This window comes from Lonchura striata, chromosome 31 (genome assembly GCF_046129695.1).
Source record: "Lonchura striata isolate bLonStr1 chromosome 31, bLonStr1.mat, whole genome shotgun sequence".
NCBI classification, from domain to species: Eukaryota; Metazoa; Chordata; class Aves; order Passeriformes; family Estrildidae; genus Lonchura; species Lonchura striata.
In genome coordinates this window covers 6,032,451-6,047,716 of record NC_134633.1, presented here as the reverse complement: position 1 = coordinate 6,047,716, position 15,266 = coordinate 6,032,451, and the positions used below count along the sequence as shown (strand labels likewise).

Below are 15,266 nucleotides of genomic sequence, written 5' to 3'. Positions count from 1 at the left end.
AATCCGCAAATTTCTTCTCATCCCCCACCCCGACAATGTCTCCAAAAATCCAAAATTTTAATCGCGCTTCCCCCAATGTCCCCAAAGACCCGAAAATTCCCCAAAATTCCCCAAAAATCCCCAAAAAACCCCCAAAATCCCCAAATTTTTCCTCTCTGCCCCCACCAGCCTCCCCCGATCCATCGCTCGGCGCTCGATTGCTCCTCCCCGGCAGCGCTCTCCCCCCCCCCCGTGAGTGGCAGCTGCGGCAGCCAATGGGAGAGCGAGGCGGGATCAGCGCTGACCAATGGGAATGCGCGGGGCCGGCGGGGGGCGGGGCCTCGGCGGCGGCGCGAGGCAGCGGCGCGAGCCATGAAGTGAGGGGGGATTTTGGGGGAATTTGGGGGATTTTGGGGAATTTTGGGGAATTTTGGGGATTTTTGGGGAGTTTTGGATTTTTTGGGGGGAATCCGAAGGGATTTGGGGCGATCTGAGGGAGATTTTGGGGGTTTGGGGTGAAATTTTGGGAGTTTTGGGGTGAATTTCGGGGGGATTTTTTTGGGAAATTGGGGGGGAATTTTCGGGATTTTGGGAAATTTTGGGGCGGTTTGGGGGAGACTTTGAGGGAATTCGATGGGGTTTGGGGGGAATTTGGGGGGGAATTTTGGGGAGATTTTGGGGGATTTGGGAAATTTGAGGGGAATTTGGAAGGATTTGGGGGAGTTTTGGGGGAATTTTGGGGATTTGAGGGAATTTTGGTGAATTTGGGAGGATTTGGGAGGGTTGGGCAGAATTTTGGGGGAATTTGGGAAATTCGAGGGAATTTTGGGGGGTTCTGGGGGAGTTTGAGGGGTTTGGGGAGTATTTTGGGGCTTTTTGTGGGAATTTTCGGGGGACTTTTGGAGGAATGTTGGGACCTTTTTGGGATTTGGGGGGTTTGGGGAGAATTTGAGGGGATTTGGGTGGAATCTTGGTTTTTTTGGCGGGGATTTGAGGGGATTTTGGAGGATTTGAAGGGATTTGGGGGGAATTTGGGGTTTTGGGAGAGATTTGAGGGGATTTTGGTGAATTTTGAGGGATTTTTGGGGAAATTTTGGGATTTTGGGGGAATTTGGGGGGGATTTTGGTGAATTTTGATGGATTTTTGGGGTTTGGGGAGGAATTTTGGGGTGATTTTGGAGAATTTGAGGGGGGTTGGGGATTTTTGGGGGGATCTGAGGGAATTTTGGGACTTTCGAGCCACCCCTGCCCCCCCCCCGAGGATCTGAGGCTGTTCAAAGGCTCCGGAACTCCCCAGGTCCCCCAAAATCCCCCAAATTCCCTCCAAAATCACCCCAAAATCCCTCGGGATCCACCCCTGGAACCCACTGGATCCCCTGGGATCCCCCAGGCTGAACGAGGACGGGCTCCTGGTGCTGTTCCAAACCCCAAAATTCCCCAAAATCCTCCCAAAATCCCCTCAAAAACCCTTTCAAAACCCCCCAAAATGCCCCAAATCCCCCAAAATCCCTCAGGATCCACTCCTGGAACCCACTGGATCCCGCAGGCTGAACATGGACGGGTTCCTGGTGCTGCTCCAAACCCCAAAATCCTCCCAAAATCCCCCCCAATCCTTCCCAAATCCCCCCAAATCCCCCCCGAAATCCCCTAAATCTCCCCTAAACCCCCCAAAATCCCTCGGGATCCACCCCTGGAACCCACTGGATCCCCCGGGATCCCCCAGGCTGAACGTGAACGGGTTCCTGGTGCTGTTCCAAACCCCAAAATTCCCCAAAATCCCCCCCAATCCTTCCCAAATCCCCCCAAATCCCCTCCAAAATCCCCTAAATCTCCCCTAAACCCCCCAAAATCCCTCGGGATCCACCCCTGGAATCCACTGGATCCCCCGGGATCCCCCAGGCTGAACGTGGACGGGCTCCTGGTGTTGCTCCAAACCCCCAAATCCCCCAAATCCTCTCAAAATCCCCTCAAAAACCCTTTCAAAAACCCCCCAAATCCCCTAAATCTCCCCTAAACCCCCCAAAATCCCTCGGGATCCACTCCTGGAATCCACCGGATCCCGCTGGATCCCGCAGGCTGAACGTGGACAGGCTCCTGGTGCTGCTCCAAACCCCAAAATTCCCCAAAATCCCCTCAAAAATCCCCTCAAAAACCCCCAAATCCTCCGAAATCCCTCGGGATCCACCCCTGGAACCCACTGGATCCCCCGGGATCCCCCAGGCTGAACGAGGACGGGCTCCTGGTGCTGTTCCAAACCCCAAAATCCTCCCAAAATCCTCCCAAATCCCCCCCAATCCTTCCCAAATCCCCTCCAAAATCCCCTAAATCTCCCCTAAACCCCCCAAATCCCTCGGGATCCACCCCTGGAATCCACCGGATCCCCCGGGATCCCGCAGGCTGAACGTGGACGGGCTCCTGGTGCTGTTCCCCTACGAGTTCATCTACCCCGAGCAGTTCTCCTACATGCTGGAGCTGAAGCGCACGCTGGACGCCAAGGTGGGATCCACCCCGGGATTCACCGAGGGGATCCACCCCGGGGATCCGCCCCGGGGATCCACCCCGGGGATCCACCCCGGGGATCCACCCCCGGCTGGGATTTGGGGGCCCGGGCTGCCGAATCCCGGGAAAGGATCCGGGAAATTGGGGGGGAAAAAGGAGATTTTGGGGCTGTTTTGGCCTCGGGATCTGCGGGGGGGATCCACCCGCGGGATCCACCCGGACCCGGGGGATCGGGCGGGATCCGCCCCCCCTGAGCGCCCCTCCCCTCCCCCCCCAGGGCCACGGGGTGCTGGAGATGCCGTCGGGCACCGGGAAAACGATCGCGCTGCTCGCCCTCATCGTCGCCTACCAGCGGGTGCGGATCCGCCGGATCCCGCCGGATCCGGGGGGATCTGGGGGATCTGGAGGGGATTTGGGGGATTTGGGGGGATCTGGAGGGGTTTTGGGGGGGATCTGGAGGGGTTTTGGGGGGATCTGGAGAGGTTTGGGTGAGTTTTGGGGGGATCTGGAGGGATCTGGAGGGGTTTTGGGGGGATCTGGGGGGATCTGGAGGGGTTTTGGGGGATTTGGGGGGATCTGGAGGGGTTTTGGGGGATTTGGGGGGATCTGGAGGGGTTTTGGGGGATTTGGGGGGGTTTTGGGGGGATCTGGGGGGGTTTCGGGGGGATCTGGGGGGGATTTGGGGGGATCTGGAGAGGTTTGGGTGAGTTTTGGGGGGATCTGGAGGGATCTGGGGGGATCTGGAGGGGTTTTGGCAGGTCTGAAGGATTCTGGGGGGATCTGGGCTGATTTTGGGGGGGATCTGGGGGGGATCTGAGACGATCGGGGGGGATCTGGGGGGATCTGGAGGGGTTTGGGGGGGGGTCTGAGGGATCCTGGGGGATCTCGGAGGGATTTTGGGGAGTCTGGGGGGATCTGGAGGGGTTTTGGGGGGATCTGGGGGGGATTTGGGGGGATCTGGGGGAGATTTGGGGGGATCTGGGTGTGGGGTTGGGGGGGGTCTGAGGGATCCTGGGGGATCTCGGAGGGATTTTGGGGAGTCTGGGGGGATCTGGGGGGGATTTGGGGGGGATCTGGGGGGGTTTGGGGGGATCTGGGTGTGGGGTTTGGGGGAGTCTGAGGGATCCTGGGGGATCTGGGGGGGTTTGGGGGGGATCTGGGTGGGTTTGGGGGGGATCTGGAGGGGTTTTGGCAGGTCTGAAGGATTCTGGGGGGATCTGGGCTGATTTTGGGGGGGATCTGGGGGGGATCGGAGACGATCTGGAGGGGTTTGGGGGGGGGTCTGAGGGATCCTGGGGGATCTCGGAGGGATCTGGGGGGGTTTCAGGGGGATCTGGGGGGGATTTGGGGGGATCTGGAGAGTTTTGGGGGGATCTGGGGGGGTTTGGGGGGGGTCTGAGGGATCCTGGGGGATCTCGGAGGGATCTGGGGGGGTTTCAGGGGGATCTGGGGGGGATTTGGGGGGATCTGGAGAGTTTTGGGGGGATCTGGAAGGATCTGGAGGGATCTGGGGGGTTTTGGGGGGATCTGGGGGGGTTGGGGGGGATCTGGGTGAGTTTGGGGGGGATCTGGAGGGGTTTTGCCAGGTCTGAAGGATTCTGGGGGGATCTGGGCTGATTTTGGGGGGGATCCGAGACGATCGGGGGGGATCTGGGAGGCTCCTGGTGGATCCCAGAGGCTCCGGATGGCTCCGGGGAGATCCTGGTGGATCCTGGGGTCTCCCCAACGCCCGGGCTGGATCCCGGGCTGGATCCCGGGTTGGATCCCGCTGGATCCCACTGGATCCCATCAGATCCCTCCTCCCCCCCAGGCCCACCCGCTGGAGGTCTCCAAGCTGATCTACTGCTCCCGCACCGTGCCCGAGATCCAGAAGGTCGGGGGGGGGGTCCGGGGGGTCCGGGGGGTCCCGGCGGATCCCGGCGGATCCCGGTGGATCCCTGAGGATCCCGGGGCTCCCGGCAGGTGGTGGAGGAGCTGCGGAAGCTTCTGGAAGGCTACGAGAGGGAGCTGGGCCAGCCCCTCCCCCTCCTGGCGCTGGCGCTCAGCTCCCGCAAGAACCTCTGCCTGCACCCCCAGGTGGGATCCCGGGAGATCCCATGGGATCTGGGGGGATCCAAAGGGATCTGGGGGGATCCGGGGGGATCCAAAGGGATCTGGGGCTCTGCCTGCACCCCCAGGTGGGATCCCGGGGGATCCCATGGGATCTGGGGGGATCCAAAGGGATCCGGGGGGATCTGGGGGGGGACCCGGGGCTCTGCCTGCACCCCCAGGTGGGATCCTATGGGATCTGATGGGATCCAAAGGGATCTGGGGGATCTGATGGGATCCAAAGGGATCTGGGGCTCTGCCTGCACCCCCAGGTGGGATCCCGGGGGATCCAAAGGGATCCGGGGGGATCCGGGGGGATCCAAAGGGATCCGGGGGGATCCAAAGGGATCTGGGGCTCTGCCTGCACCCCCAGGTGGGATCCCGGGGGATCCAAAGGGATCCAGGAGGATCCAAAGGGATCTGGGGCTCTGCCTGCACCCCCAGGTGGGATCCCAGGGGATCCAAAGGGATCCAAAGGGATCCGGGGGGATCTGGGGCTCTGCCTGCACCCCCAGGTGGGATCCCGGGGGATCCAAAGGGATCCGGGGGGATCTTAGGGGATCCGGGGCTCTGCCTGCACCCCCAGGTGGGATCCCAGGGGATCCAAAGGGATCCGGGGGGGATCCAAAGGGATCCGGGGGGATCCGGGGGATCCAAAGGGATCCGGGGCTCTGCCTGCACCCCCAGGTGGGATCCCATGGGATCTGAGGGGATCCAAAGGGATCCGGGGGGATCTTAGGGGATCCGGGGCTCTGACTGCACCCCCAGGTGGGATCCCAGGGATCCAGGGGGATCTGATGGGATCTTGGGGGGGGGGGGGGGGGGTGGTCCAGGGGGAATTTGGGATCCCAGGACTGTGGGTAGATCCCAGTGGATCCCGCAGGTCTCGGCTCTCCGCTCCGGCCAGGAGGGGATCCCGCGGGGATTGGGGGATCCCAGGGGTGTCAGTGGATCCCGTCTGATCCCGGGATCCCGCAGGTGTCGGCACTGCGCTCTGGCCGGGAGGGGATCCCAGGGGGGATCCCAGGGGGATTTGGGGATCCCGGGGGATTGGGGGATCCCAGGGGGGATTGGGGATCCCAGGGCTGTCAGTGGATCCCGTCTGATCCTGGGATCCCGCAGGTGTCGGCGCTGCGCTCTGGCCGGGAGGGGATCCCGGGGGGGATCCCAGGGGGATTTGGGGATCCCGGGGGGGATTGGGGATCCCCTGGCTGTCAGTGGATCCCGGTGGATCCCGTCTGATCCCGGGATCCCGCAGGTGTCGGCGCTGCGCTCCGGCCGGGGGGGGAATCCCGGGGGATTGGGGGATCCCTGGGGGGATTGGGGGATCCCAGGGGGGATCCCAGGGGGATTGGGGATCCCAGGGGGGATTGGGGATCCCAGGGGGATTGGGGATCCCCTGGCTGTCAGTGGATCCCGGTGGATCCCGTCTGATCCCCGGATCCCGCAGGTGTCGGCGCTGCGCTCTGGCCAGGAGGGGATCCCAGGGGGGATCCCAGGGGGATTTGGGGATCCCAGGGGGGATTGGGGGATCCCGGGGGGATTTGGGGATCCCCTGGCTGTCAGTGGATCCCGGTGGATCCCGTCTGATCCCCGGATCCCGTAGGTGTCGGCGCTGCGCTCCGGCCGGGAGGGGATCCCGGGGGGGATCAGGGGGATCCCAGGGGGATTGGAGGACCCCAGGGGGGATTGGGGATCCCAGGGCTGTCGGTGGATCCCATCGGATCCCCGGATCCCGCAGGTGTCGGCGCTGCGCTCCGGCCGGGAGGTGGACAGCCGCTGCCTGGCGCTCACGGCCTCCTACCTGCGGGAGAGCCCCGGCACAGCCCGGCCCGGCTGCAGCTTCTTCCAGGTGGGATCCGGGGGGATCCCGAGGGATCCGGGGGGTCCCAGAGGGATCCGGGGGGTCCCAGTGGGATCCGGGGGGTCCCAGAGGGATCCGGGGGGTCCCAGAGGGATCCAGGGGGATCCCGAGGGATCCGGGGGGTCCCAGAGGGATCCGGGGGCTCCCAGAGGGATCTGGGGGGGATCCTGGGGGTTCCAGAGGGATCCTGGGGGGGTCCTGGGGGGTCCCAGAGGGATCCGGGGGGTCCTGAGGGGTCCCAGAGGGATCCGGGGGGGATCCCAGAGGGATCTGGGGGGGATCCTGGGGGTCCCAGAGGGATCTGGGGGGGTTCTGAGGGGATCTGGGGGGGATCCGGGGGGTCCCAGAGGGATCCGGGGGGTCCTGAGGGGTCCCAGAGGGATCCAGAGGGGTCCCAGAGGGATCTGGGGGGGATCCTGGGGGTCCCAGAGGGGTCTGGGGGGGTTCTGAGGGGATCTGGGGGGGATCCGGGGGGTCCCAGAGGGATCCAGGGGGGTACCAGAGGGATCCGGGGGGTCCCAGAGGGATCTGGGGGGTCCCAGAGGAATCCAGGGGGGTCCCAGAGGGATTTGGGGGGGATCCTGGGGGTCCCAGAGGGGTCTGGGGGGGTTCTGAGGGGATCTGGGGGGGATCCTGGGGGTTCCAGAGGGATCTGGGGGGTCCCAGAGGGATCTGGGGGGGTCCTGAAGGGTCTGAGGGGGTCCTGGGGGGATCACAGCCCCATTTCTGTGCCCCATTCCCATTTTTGGAGCCCCCAATTCCCATTTTTGAAGCCCCAATTCCCATTTTTGAAGCCCCCAGCCCCATTTTTGGAGCCCCCAGCCCCATTTCTGTGCCCCAATTCCCATTTTTGGATCCCCCATTCCCATTTTCGAAGCCCCCAGCCCCATTTTCTCCCCCCAGGAGTTCGAGGCGCGGGGCCGGCAGAGCCCCCTCCCCATTTCAGAGCCCCCAGCCCCATTTCTGTGCCCCAATTCCCATTTTCGAAGCCCCCAGCCCCATTTTCGAAGCCCCCAGACCCATTTTTGGAGCCCCCAGCCCCATTTTTGAAGCCCCCAGACCCATTTTTCTCCCCCCCAGGAGTTCGAGGCGCGGGGCCGGCAGAGCCCCCTCCCCATTTCAGAGCCCCCAGCCCCATTTCTGTGCCCCAATTCCCATTTTTGGAGCCCCCAGCCCCATTTTCGAAGCCCCCAGCCCCATTTCTGTGCCCCAATTCCCATTTTTGGAGCCCCCAGCCCCATTTTTGGAGCCCCCAGCCCCATTTTCAAAGCCCCAATTCCCATTTTTGGAGCCCCCAGCCCCATTTCTGTGCCCCAATTCCCTTTTTGGAAGTCCCCAGCCCCATTTTTGAAGCCCCCAGCTCCATTTTCGAAGCCCCCAGCCCCATTTCTGTGCCCCAATTCCCATTTTTGGATCCCCCATTCCCATTTTCGAAGCCCCCAGCCCCATTTTTCTCCCCCCAGGAGTTCGAGGCGCGGGGCCGGCAGAGCCCCCTCCCCTTCGGGGTTCACAACCTGGACGATCTGCGGAGCCTCGGGCGGCAGCGCGGCCTCTGCCCCTACTTCCTGGCCAGGGCCTCGGTGAGAGCCAAAATACCCTAAAATTTACCCAAAATATCCCTTAGGTGTTCCAAAATATCCCAAAATATCCTTAAAGTGTCATAAAATATCCTTAAATATCCTTAAAGTGCCACAGAACATCCCCAGCTGCCCCTGCTTCCTGGCCAGGGCCTCGGTGAGAGCCAAAACAGCCCAAAATTACCCTAAAATATCCTTAAAGTGTCATAAAATATCCCAAAATATCCTTAAAGTGTCATAAAATATCCCAAAATATCCTTAAAGTGTCATAAAATATCCCAAAATATCCTTAAAGTGTCATAAAATATCCTTAAAGTGCCATAGAACATCCCCAGCTGCCCCTGCTTCCTGGCCAGGGCCTCGGTGAGAGCCAAAACAGCCCAAAATTTACCCAAAATATCCTTAAAGTGTTCCAAAATATCCCAAAATATCCTTAAAGTGTTATAAAATATCCCAAAATATCCTTAAAGTGTCATAAAATATCCCAAAATATCCTTAAAGTGTCATAAAATATCCTTAAAGTGCCATAGAACATCCCCAGCTGCCCCTACTGCCTGGCCAGGGCCTCGGTGAGAGCCAAAATACCCCAAAATTTACCCAAAATATCCTTAAAGTGTCATAAAATATCCTAAAATATCCTTAAAGTATCCCAAAATATCCCTAAATATCCTTAAAGTGTCATAGAATATCCCAAAATATCCTTAAAGTATTCCAAAATATCCCAAAATATCCTTAAAGTGCCACAGAACATCCCCAGCTGCCCCTACTTCCTGGCCAGGGCCTCGGTGAGAGCCAAAACAGCCCAAAATTACCCTAAAATATCCTTAAAGTGTTCCAAAATATCCCAAAATATCCTTAAAGTGTTCCAAAATATCCCAAAATATCCTTAAAGTGTCGTAAAATATCCTTAAATATCCCTAAAGTGCCATAGAACATTTTCAGGTGCCCCTGCTTCCTGGCCAGGGCCTCGGTGAGAGCCAAAATATCCTAAAATTTACCCAAAATATCCTTAAAGTGTTCCAAAATATCCCAAAATATCCTTAAAGTGTCATAAAATATCCTTAAAGTGTCATAAAATATCCTAAAATATCCTTAAAGTGTCGTAAAATATCCTTAAAGTGTCATAGAACATCCCCAGCTGCCCCTGCTTCCTGGCCAGGGCCTCGGTGAGAGCCAAAATACCCTAAAATTTACCCAAAATATCCTTAAAGTGTTCCAAAATATCCCAAAATATCCTTAAAGTGTCATAAAATATCCTTAAAGTGTCATAAAATATCCCAAAATATCCTTGAAGTGTCATAAAATATCCTAAAATATCCTTAAAGTGCCATAGAACATTTTCAGGTGCCCCTGCTTCCTGGCCAGGGCCTCGGTGAGAGCCAAAATACTCTAAAATTTACCCAAAATATCCTTAAAGTGTTCCAAAATATCCCAAAATATCCTTAAAGTGTCATAAAATATCCCAAAATATCCTTAGGGTGTTCCAAAATATCCTTAAAGTGCCATAGAACATCCCCAGCTGCCCCTACTGCCTGGCCAGGGCCTCGGTGAGAGCCAAAATATCCTAAAATTTACCCAAAATATCCTTAAGGTGTTCCAAAATATCCCAAAATATCCTTAAAGTGTCATAAAATATCCTTAAATATCCTTAAAGTGCCATAGAACATTTTCAGGTGCCCCTGCTTCCTGGCCAGGGCCTCGGTGAGAGCCAAAATATCCTAAAATTTACCCAAAATATCCTTAAAGTGTTCCAAAATATCCCAAAATATCCTTAAAGTGTCATAAAATATCCCAAAATATCCTTAAAGTGTTCCAAAATATCCCAAAATATCCTTAAAGTGTCATAAAATATCCCAAAATATCCTTAAAGTATTCCAAAATATCCCAAAATATCCTTAAAGTGTCATAAAATATCCCAAAATATCCTTAAGGTATTCCAAAATATTCCAAAATATCCTTAAAGTGTCATAAAATATCCCAAAATATCCTTAAAGTGTCATAAAATATCCCAAAATATCCTTAGGGTGTTCCAAAATATCCTTAAAGTGCCATAGAACATCCCCAGCTGCCCCTACTGCCTGGCCAGGGCCTCGGTGAGAGCCAAAATATCCTAAAATTTACCCAAAATATCCTCAAAGTGTCATAAAATATCCCAAAATATCCTTAAGGTGTTCCAAAATATCCCAAAATATCCTTAAAGTGTTATAAAATATCCCAAAATATCCTTAAAGTGTTCCAAAATATTCCAAAATATCCTTAAAGTGTCATAAAATATCCCAAAATATCCTTAAAGTGTTCCAAAATATTCCAAAATATCCTTAAAGTGCCATAGAACATCCCCAGCTGCCCCTACTGCCTGGCCAGGGCCTCGGTGAGAGCCAAAATATCCCAAAATTTACCCAAAATATCCTAAAATCGCCCCAAAACCACCCCAAAATCCACCCCGAAGGACCCCAACACACCCTGGGGGACCCCAAAATCCCCTGGTGAACCCCAAAATCCCCTAAATCTCCCCAAAATCCTCCCTGGGGAGCCCCAAAACTGCCCTAAAACACCCCAAAATCAACCTGGGGACCCCAAAATTCCCTGGGAAACCCCAAAATCCCCAAAATCTCCCCAAAATCCTCCCTGGGGAACCCCAAAACTGCCCTAAAACCCCCCAAAATCCCCCTGAATGACCCCAAAATCCCCCTGGGGAACCCCAAAATCCCCAAAATTCCCCAAATCTCCCCCAAATCTGCAGCTGGCCCACGCCAGCGTGGTGGTGTACAGCTACCACTACCTGCTGGACCCCAAAATCCTCCCTGGGGAACCCCAAAACTGCCCTAAAACACCCCAAAATCCCCCTGAATGACCCCAAAATCCCCCTGGGGAACCCCAAAATCCCCAAAATTCCCCAAATCTCCCCAAAATCTGCAGCTGGCCCACGCCAGCGTGGTGGTGTACAGCTCCCATTACCTGCTGGACCCCAAAATCCTCCCTGGGGAACCCCAAAACTGCCCTAAAACCCCCCAAAATCCCCCTGGGGAACCCAAAATCCCCCTGGGGAACCCCAAAATTCCCAAAATTCCCCAAATCTCCCCAAAATCTGCAGCTGGCCCACGCCAGCGTGGTGGTGTACAGCTACCACTACCTGCTGGACCCCAAAATCCTCCCTGGGGAACCCCAAAACTGCCCTAAAACCCCCCAAAATCCCCCTGAATGACCCCAAAATCCCCTGAATGACCCCAAAATCCCCCTGGGGAACCCCAAAATTCCCCTGGGGAACCCCAAAATCCCCAAAATTCCCCAAATCTCCCCAAAATCTGCAGCTGGCCCACGCCAGCGTGGTGGTGTACAGCTACCACTACCTGCTGGACCCCAAAATCCTCCCTGGGGAACCCCAAAACTGCCCTAAAACCCCCCAAAATCTCCTGAATGACCCCAAAATCCCCCTGGGGAACCCCAAAATCCCCAAAATTCCCCAAATCTCCCCAAAATCTGCAGCTGGCCCACGCCAGCGTGGTGGTGTACAGCTACCACTACCTGCTGGACCCCAAAATCGCGGGGCTGGTGTCGGCCGAGCTCGCCCGCTCCTCGGTCGTGGTGTTCGACGAGGCGCACAACATCGGTGAGACCCGAAAGCCCAAAATCCCAAAATATCAACCCCAAAAACCCAAAATATCAACCCCAAAATCCCAAAATCCCAAAATATCAACCCCAAAAACCCAAAATCCCAAAATATCAACCCCAAAATCCCAAAATATCAACCCCAAAAACCCAAAATACCTACCCCAAAATCCCAAAATCCCAAAATATCAACCCCAAAAACCCAAAATCCCAAAATATCAACCCCAAAATCCCAAAATCCCAAAATATCAACCCCAAAAACCCAAAATCCCAAAATACCTACCCCAAAATCCCAAAATATCAACCCCAAAATCCCAAAATCCCAAAATATCAACCCCAAAATCCCAAAATATCAACCCCAAAAACCCAAAATCCCAAAATATCAACCCCAAAAACCCAAACCCTGAACCCCAAAACCCCAAAACCTGAACCCCAAAATCCCAAAATATCAACCCCAAAATCCCAAAATATCAACCCCAAAAACCCAAAATCCCAAAATACCAACCCCAAAATCCCAAAATATCAACCCCAAAAACCCAAAATCCCAAAATATCAACCCCAAAATCCCAAAACCTGGACCCCAAAAACCCAAAACCTGAACCCCAAAAACATGAACCCCAAAAACCCAAAACCTGAACCCCAAAATCCCAAAATATCAACCCCAAAAACCCAAAACCTGGACCCCAAAAACATGAACCCCAAAAACCCAAAATCCCAAAATATCAACCCCAAAATCCCAAAATATCAACCCCAAAATCCCAAAATATGAACCCCAAAAACCCAAAACCTGGACCCCAAAAACATTAACCCCAAAAACCCAAAATCCCAAAACCTGAAGCCCAAAAACATGAGCCCCAAAAACCCAAAACCTGAACCCCAAAATCCCAAAACCTGAACCCCAAAATCCCCAAATCCCAAAATATTCAACCCCAGAAACCCAAAATCCCAAACCCTGAACCCCAAAAACCCAAAACCCGAACCCCAAAATCCCAAAATCCCAAAACCTGAACCCCAAAATCCCAAACCCTGAACCCCAAAATCCCAAACCCTGAACCCCAAAAACCCAAAACCTGAACCCCAAAAATCCCAAAACCTGAACCCCAAAATCCCAAAACCTGAACCCCAAAAAACCCAAACCCTGAACCCCAAAAACCCAAAATCCCAAAACCTGAACCCCAAAAACCTGAACCCCAAATCCCAAAACCTGAACCCCAAAATCCCAAAAACCTGAACCCCAAAAACCCAAAAACCTGAACCCCAAAAACCCAAAATCCCAAAACCTGAACCCCAAAAACCTGAACCCCAAATCCCAAAACCTGAACCCCAAAAACCCAAAATCCCAAAAACCTGAACCCCAAAAACCCAAAAACCTGAACCCCAAAATCCCAAAATCTGAACCCCAAAAACCCAAAATCCCAAAATCTGAACCCCAAAAACCCAAAATCCCAAACCTGAACCCCAAATCCCAAAACCTGAACCCCAAAAACCCACCCCAAACCCCAAAAATCCCAAAATATTCAACCCCAAAATCCCACTCGGAACCCCAAAAACCCAAAATCCCAAAATATTCAACCCCAAAAACCCCAAAAATCCCAAAATATTCAACCCCAAAAACCCAAAAAATCCCAAACCCCAAACCCCAAAAATCCCAAAACCCATTTTTTTGGGATATTTTTCGGGTGGGTTGGGGACAGTTTTTGGGTTGTTTTTGGGGTTTTTGGGGTTTTTGGTGGGTGTTTTTGGGGTTTTTTGGGTGGTTTTGGGTGGGTTTTTTGGGATATTTTTCGGGTGGGTTCGGGACGTTTTTTGGGTTATTTTTGGGTGTTTTGGGGGTTTTTGGTGGGTGTTTTTGGGTGTTTTTGGGGGTTTTGGGGGGTTTTTGGGTGGGTTTTTTGGGATATTTTTTGGGCGGGTTCGGGACGTTTTTTGGATTATTTTTGGGGTTTTTGGGGTTTTTTGGGTGTTTTTGGGTGGGTTTTTTGGGGATATTTTTCGTGCGGGTTCTGGATGTTTTTTGGGTTATTTTTGGGTGTTTTGGGTGTTTTTGGGGTTTTTTGGGTGTTTTTGGGTGGGATTTTTGGGGATATTTTTTGGGCGGGTTCGGGACGTTTTTTGGGTTATTTTCGGGCGATTTTGGCCGTTTCTGACCCTCTCCCCCCGGCAGACAACGTGTGCATTTTGTGGGGTTTTTGGGGTTATTTTTGGGTGTTTTTGGGGTTATTTTTGGTGTTTTTTGGGTGTTTTTGGGTGGGTTTTTTGGGGATATTTTTCGGGCTGATTCTGGACGTTTTTTGGGTTATTTTTGGGGTTTTTGGCCGTTCTGACCCTCTCCCCCCGGCAGACAACGTGTGCATTTTGTGGGGTTTTTGGGGTTATTTTTGGGGTTATTTTTGGTGGTTTTTGGGTGTTTTTGGGTGGGTTTTTTGGGGATATTTTTCGGGCGGGTTCTGGACGTTTTTTGGGTTATTTTTGGGGTTTTTGGCCGTTCTGACCCTCTCCCCCGGCAGACAACGTGTGCATCGAGGCCATGGGCGTCAGCATCACCCGGCGGGCGCTCGACCGCTGCCAGGCCAACGTGGCCGCGCTGCAGAGCCACGTCCGGCGGTCGGGGTCAAAGGGCACCGGGTCAAAGGGCACCGGGTCAAAGGGCACGGGTTTGGGTCAAAGGGCACCGGGGGTTCAAAGGGCACCGGGAGTCAATGGGCACGGGTTTGGGGTCAAAGGGCACCGAGGGGGTCAAAGGGCACCGGGTCAAAGGGCACTGGGGGGGGTCAAAGGGCACAAGGGGGTCAAAGGGCACAGGGGGGGTCAAAGGGCACAAGGGGGTCAAAGGGCATGGGTTTGGGGTCAAAGGGCACCGGGGGGGTCAAAAGGCACTGGGGGGGTCAAAGGCCACGGGTTTGGGGTCAAAGGGCACAGGGGGGTCAAAGGGCACCAGGGGGTCAAAGGGCACAGGTTTGGGGTCAAAGGGCACCGGGTCAAAGGGCACCGGGGGGGTCAAAGGGCACAGGGGGGTCAAAGGGCACCGGGTCAAAGGGCACGGGTTTGGGGTCAAAGGGCACCGGGGGTGAAAGGGCACAAGGGGGTCAAAGGGCACGGGTTTGGGGTCAGGGTCAAAGGGCACCTGGGGGTCAAAGGGCACCGGGGGGGGTCAAAGGGAACGGGTTTGGGGTCAGGGATGGATTTGGGATCTCAGGGGGATCCCAGGGATGATTTCTGGGATCAGGGATGGATTTTGGGATCCCAGGGATGATTTTTGGGATCCCAGGGATGGATTTTGGGATCAGGGATGGATTTTGGGATCCCAGGGATGATTTTTGGGATGGTTCCAGGCTGAAGGAGGAGGATTCCCAGCGCCTGGCCCAGGAGTACCAGCGCCTGCTGCAGGGGCTGCGGGGTTGGGATCTCAGGGGGATCCCAGGGATGGATTTTGGGATCCCAGGGATGGATTTTGGGATCCCAGGGATGATTTTTGGGATGGTTCCAGGCTGAAGGAGGAGGATTCCCAGCGCCTGGCCCAGGAGTACCAGCGCCTGCTGCAGGGGCTGCGGGGTTGGGATCAGGGATGGATTTTGGGATCCCAGGGATGATTTTTGGGATCCGGGATGGATTTTGGGATCAGGGATGATTTTTGGGATCCATTCCAGGCT

The 15,266-nt window shown here is 55.1% G+C and overlaps 1 protein-coding gene across 1 annotated transcript in view; it reads left to right on the top strand.

The window, feature by feature from the left end:
• Positions 1–345: 345 nt before the first annotated feature.
• Positions 346–15,266, top strand: part of ERCC2 (ERCC excision repair 2, TFIIH core complex helicase subunit) — a 39,444-nt gene continuing 24,523 nt past the window's right edge. The window contains exons 1-9 of the mRNA XM_077789198.1: positions 346–356; positions 2,376–2,475; positions 2,756–2,833; positions 4,289–4,351; positions 4,441–4,554; positions 6,308–6,418; positions 7,894–8,010; positions 11,494–11,617; positions 14,124–14,220. Of these exons, the coding sequence (XP_077645324.1) occupies positions 352–356; positions 2,376–2,475; positions 2,756–2,833; positions 4,289–4,351; positions 4,441–4,554; positions 6,308–6,418; positions 7,894–8,010; positions 11,494–11,617; positions 14,124–14,220 (809 nt within the window). The 5' untranslated portion in view covers positions 346–351. The remainder of the gene's footprint in view (positions 357–2,375; positions 2,476–2,755; positions 2,834–4,288; positions 4,352–4,440; positions 4,555–6,307; positions 6,419–7,893; positions 8,011–11,493; positions 11,618–14,123; positions 14,221–15,266) is intronic.